The 5,623-nt window shown below is 38.2% G+C and overlaps 1 protein-coding gene across 1 annotated transcript; it reads right to left on the bottom strand.

The window, feature by feature from the left end:
- Positions 1 to 375: 375 nt before the first annotated feature.
- On the bottom strand, positions 376 to 1,747 carry LOC122086096 (SH3 domain-containing protein 3-like). Its single transcript, XM_042654804.1, has 6 exons — positions 1,601 to 1,747; positions 1,297 to 1,494; positions 1,161 to 1,223; positions 978 to 1,067; positions 814 to 888; positions 376 to 664 (listed from the first exon to the last, which is right to left on the bottom strand). The coding sequence occupies exons 1-6, from the start codon at positions 1,718 to 1,720 to the stop codon at positions 545 to 547; spliced, it is 666 nt and encodes a 221-aa protein (XP_042510738.1). The 5' UTR covers positions 1,721 to 1,747; the 3' UTR covers positions 376 to 544.
- Between the last annotated feature and the right edge of the window lie 3,876 nt (positions 1,748 to 5,623).

The raw sequence follows: 5,623 nt of genomic DNA, 5'->3' as shown, positions 1-5,623 counted from the left end.
TATTCACATTTTAAATAATGTTTATATTTGATATCATTTATTGATTTATTGTCATTTTTTTGGACTTGCATTAGTGGACTGGAATATAAGAGCACGTTTTAAAGAGGGCCCTTTAAAAACCGATCAAAGCCCATTTAACATTAAACATACCCATAACCCGGTTAAAACCCGACTAAAACCCGATTAAGGTAGCTCGATTATAGCCCGAGGCTGACCGACCGAATATAAAGTGTACCATGCCCTCAATAACTAAGCCCGATTAGTTAAATGGGCGGATGCGGTGTAACCTTTGAAAATCTTCAAGCCCAATTAAACCCGACTGAAATCGGACCGGCCCGACCCGACCAGTTGACACCCCTAATGCATTGTACACAATTTTCAATCAATAAATGATGTCATAGTAGGGAAACTACTTTTTATGAAAGGTAAACCAAACATTTACATACAAATATTGCAAGTAACAGGGACCAACGGCTTTTCTATTTAGTGATGCTATGTAAACTTGTTTGCCCATATGAATAAAAAATGAACACACACAAGAGAACTAGAAAACTTCAGCAGCCACCGTATTTGTGGGAAGCCCATGGCGTTTCTCAACATACGCCGACGGAAACCATCCTGCTTTACCTCTGCACTCCCCTTCTGACCATCCCGATTGAGTCACCTGAACCATAAATGGAGGCTTAAGTATTCCAAACAAGTGAACCAAACTCTGGAGTTACCGATGATGAGTTTTGTAAACCCTTTAAACAGAGCTTAAATAAAAAAATTTTAAAAATAAATAAAAAAGAAGAGAGAGAGAGAGAGAGAAACCTTCCGAACTACAACATAGTCACCCACATCCAAGCCCAACTCCTTTTCTGTTTCAGCACTAAAAGGATGCATGACCTACAACAAATATACAAACAATTGGCACTTTCATGCTTGCTTAACATTTAAATAAGTAGTTTGGATGTTTAGGATGCTCAGAATATTACTTCAGCCAGGAAGTACGAAGTTTTCTCTGGGCGTCCATATGGTGAAATTGCAGGAGGAGCAGACTCTTTCCTTTGTTTCTCAGAGACCATCTAACAACAGTGTTCCAGATCATCAAACAAACTTAAATTGTTTTACACATAGTGGTTTAACTCTAAAGGAAACAAAAATAGGCAGGTGGTCACCTCAGCTTCAACTTCACTGAATATTGCAGCTACTCTTTGATGAAACGTCTTATTCCCCTCAACCTTCAATATATCACAAACAACATAAGAACTCCAAACATCCATAGTAGCCAAGTAGTAAATACTTGATGCATACCATTGCTACAAGTCTCTGAAAAGTCAGTCTTTGCTGTTGGGCTTCAACGGCAGCCAATGCAGTAGTGGCTTCTTTACCCAGAACTGCCATGTTTGCTTTCAGTTCTTGCATTTTAGACTCTGCAGCATGCAGTTTTGCAGAGTTTTCAGTACTGGGAGCTTCCCTCACTCGTGCATGCCTTCTGGAGACTTCTGTGGCCTGTTTGCTTTTTGCGGTCATTGAGATTATAAAATAAAAATAAGGTAAAATGATCATCTAAGTAGATTATATACAAATAATACAGTGATCCCACCGATCGTGGTACCTGTATCTCCGCCTCCTGCCTCATTTTACTATAACGTTGAGCAAGATGACGAGCATCTTCCAGTGGAGCTCCAGTAATCATTGCTCTCAAAGGGTCTAAAATCTGGAAATTCAAATACATGAGGCTTTGGAAAATACTGCATGGACATATACTCCAAAATAAAGCTTTATTTTGTAAAGTAAATCAGAAATGACATCAAGATGTGAAATATAATTAGAATAATGCAAATGCATATATCTTAAATAGATATCTTCCCATCCTCAAATTTAAGGGAAAACCTGGTTGTCACAGGTGGGTTACAAACATTTCGTACCTATTTCTTTAATCCTTTTCTTGGTGATGTATTTCTCTTTAAATTGGGACAAGTGTATGGAATTTCACACAAAGTGATGAAGACCCCAAAAAATGTTTTGAGTTCCTCTAGAATTCCAGATTTGTAGCTCAAGTTTCATTAAACACAATTACAACACTAGAATAGAAGCTTATTAAGTACTTGTTAAAACCGCTACCATGGGTGAGGAGTCATCGTTACCATGAGTGGGAGTGTGCTTGTTTATTAGTAATTGATAGGCTATGAGTTGTAGTCGTAGTTTACTTGCCTACAGTTATTTTCAAAATGATGTTTGTGGGACTTTCAAGAAAGACCATGTTTCAGATTTGCAAATTAGTTGTATGGCAGTTGGTATCTGCCCTTTTGTTTGAGCTGCCAGTAGCCTCCTGCTGATGGCAATGCCATAGGTGGGAGCTATTGGCAGCTTTATCGATTGTCTTCTATTCTGCTGATGGCCATGCCAAAGGTGGAATATTAGTCAATCTAGTATTTCCCCCGTCTGGGTATGCCTGGACGTTAAACGTTTTATACATCCATATTCTTTGATTAACATCTCTCTCTCTCTCTCTCTCTCGATTTTGCTACATAGTATCAGAACGATGAAGGAAAGAAAAATCTTCAGTTACTGGTTCTCTTCTTCTTTTGCTCACTGCTATCTTCTTATATTCTGCCACTGATCCTCTCTTCTTCTGCTGCTCACTGCTGTCTTCTTATATTCTACTACTGATCCCTCTTTCCTGCTGCTGGCATTACTCTGGGCTGGGGCTGGAATCCCATCAATTCATCACTGTTGACCTTATAATAGTCTTCTCCTCTCCCCTTTCCGGCGAGACCCTCTTACCCATTCCTCCTCCTATCTTCTTCTTCTTCATCCCCTTTTCTGTTCTGGCGGTACTTGCAGCAACCCATTTGTTGGATCGATCTCCTTCGATTCAACTCTATTCCCTTTGAAATTTTGGGCATTGGGTGCCTCTCCATGGGCGATCCAAACCCTTAGCCCCAAAGTCATCTTCATCTCAGAGTTCCAACGTCAGTTTCAGGCCTGGTTTTCCTTCTGCCGCCAGCTTCTAATTTTGGATATTTTACTAAAGTTAATACTTGATTTCTGGAATTGTTATCGGTACTTCCTAAGAGATCTAGGGATTAGAAACTCAACACCAGGATTATAAACCATTATATCTCATATTCTGTCACATTACTTTTAAGGGTCCTGGAATTACATGATATTTACAGAATTACCACCGTTTCCTTGTATTTGGATTTTAATTGTTTAATGGGACCCATAAATACCATGTTCCCCAACAAGTAACCCCTTGGACATTCTGATTAATTACAGTTCTGCCATTCCCTACTCTTTTTTTGGATACCAATGCTTTATATGAAGATCCAGATGACAAATTACCACCATTTTTTGCGGTTCTACTTGTTTGACTGATCAATACACTTGATTCAAAGATCGGCCAGATCAGATTAGTTTTTCTTAGGTTTCTTGGTAACCTGCTAATTTGGTAGGCGTGCTATAATATATATATATATATATATCAGCTGTTGGATTAACTCAATATGTTGGAGATTATTGTTATTGTCTGCAAGGAGCATTTGATCAGAATTTGGGAGACATAAGGCTCTCTAGTTTTGGCTGGTGATTCTACTTCCTACAACTGTGTTTCCGCCTTTCTCCGTGATTTGTTTCCCTGTGGCTGGGATTTCTGATTTTATAATTAAATTTCTCTTGCAGTTGAAGTTCTTTATCTACTTTGATATGATCCGTTGCTTCTATTGATGATATTGCAGTAGTACTTGCTTGTGGGATTTATGTGTTGCTCATCCTTCATTGATGTCATTATTGTCATATGATGATGGGTTATCCTTCAGTGTTCTCCCCTGCATTATTTGTCCACGTGTAGTGCTACACGTGAGGGAGATTGGTTATTATCATCTGATATTTGAAGATTATTATTATTTGCTTGTCCATGTCATCTACTCATGTCCTCAACAACAATTTTATCTTATAAAGATGGTTACTTGTTTGCAATAACAAGATTACTACTTGTGGTTCCTGGTAACCTTATGTCATATCATGTGATCTTATGTCATGTTATGTGGTTCCCAGCAAGTCAGCAACCTTATGTTGTTACTAGTGGTCCGCAATAACCTATACTACAATTTTATAAATGGTCACAGGAACTTATACTGCATTTATATCAGTGGTTTGCAGTGACCTATATTGCACTTTCATCAGTGGTTCACAGCAACCTATGCTGCATTTTTCCCAGTGGTTCGCAGCAACCTATCCTGCACTTCTATCCGTATTCTTTGTGAAGATTACTACTTGCCTTCTTCGAGAATGAGATGTGATGTTGCTATTGCTATTGCTATGATATTATGGCTTGTGGTTGATATTCTCTACCGCTTATTTTGCATGTTGCCATCTGAATTATGTGACACGAAGATATTTTTTTCTACTGTTACTGATAATGATTGGTATGCTTGTATTGCTATTGCTACCAAAATGAAGTCCTCTCTATGGTTACTAGCGTCTACAACTGCTATATATGTTCAAGACTGGTTTTGTACTTTTGTTTGTTATATATTTTTGTTGTTCCAAGATAGAACCTTTGATATATATATATATATACTACAACTTGAGGGAGGAGTGTTAAAGAATGTTACCAAGGGTGATAGGAGTCATTGTTAATCGTGAGGGGTAATGTCCTTGTTTAGCCGTAACTGTCAGGGTATGAGTTGTATTTGTAGTTTACTTTCCTTTAGTTATTTACTTCATTGTAATTAGGTTTATACTCAATTGCTTTATGTTACAGATACTGGAAATAGACCACAATAAGTATATACTGATTCCTATCATGTTCTAGCTCTCTCCTTCTACCTGTCTTCGTTTCTTTTCTTCATAGATTATGGTTTCTTTGGTTTTCCTACAATCCTCTTCACCCATCTTAATTCTTATGCACCCCACTCAATAATATCTCATGCCCTTCCTATCTATCAATTTGGCCCCTCGTCAATCTGTAGCCATCAAACTATAGTTGTCAAGGCTCACATACGCATTGAAGCGCGTGTTTTGGGCCTAGGCTACACCTCACTTTCTTGGAGTCTTGAAAGGCAAACTCCTTGGTGCTTTGGACGATGCCTTGAGCGCCTTGGAACACCTATATGTTTGGGTCTCCCCGTTTTATGTTTGTGTTTCTTATTTTCTATATAAAGAGATGCTATTTCTAAAATCCTATTTGCTTGTGTAGGGAATATCATACAGTTGAGAAGCACACAGACATTTAGTTTAGAAAAAAAAATCAAAAAGAACAAAATCCATTGCTTTCATTGTTCGATTGTTGCTAACCACACTAACAATGTACCAAACCCTAGCAGCGACAGTGTATTTCCACTTCCACTTCGGCGTCTAATTCCTGCGGGCAGCGGCGTTGTGGCAACCCCTGATTCTGGTGGTAAGTTTTGTTTTGTTTTGTTTTTTCTTCTTCTTTTGTCTGCTTTCTTTATTTATTTATTTTCTGTCTTTCTTTCTTTCTTTTCTTGTATCACATCTCCATTTCTTCTTCTCTATTTAATTCCTGCTGAATACGGATTGATGATTACTTGATTTTAAGTTCTGACATCTGATTTGCAGTTCACACTGTTGTATGATACTACTGGTCACAGAACTCGATTCAACCATGGTT

The sequence above is a fragment of the Macadamia integrifolia genome, chromosome 8 (assembly GCF_013358625.1).
Source record: "Macadamia integrifolia cultivar HAES 741 chromosome 8, SCU_Mint_v3, whole genome shotgun sequence".
Lineage (NCBI taxonomy): Eukaryota > Viridiplantae > Streptophyta > Magnoliopsida > Proteales > Proteaceae > Macadamia > Macadamia integrifolia.
This window is presented reverse-complemented; position numbering and strand designations above follow the sequence as displayed.

Bases quoted from the DNA above. Each gene is read 5' to 3' on its own strand.
- LOC122086096 (XM_042654804.1), bottom strand. From the start codon at position 1,720: ATGTATTTGAATTTCCAGATTTTAGACCCTTTGAGAGCAATGATTACT. The intron at 1,495-1,600 runs GTACCACGATCG...AAAAGCAAACAG, and splicing joins GGCAGGAGGCGGAGATACAG to GCCACAGAAGTCTCCAGAAG. The intron at 1,224-1,296 runs GTATGCATCAAG...GATATATTGAAG, and splicing joins TTCAGAGACTTGTAGCAATG to GTTGAGGGGAATAAGACGTT.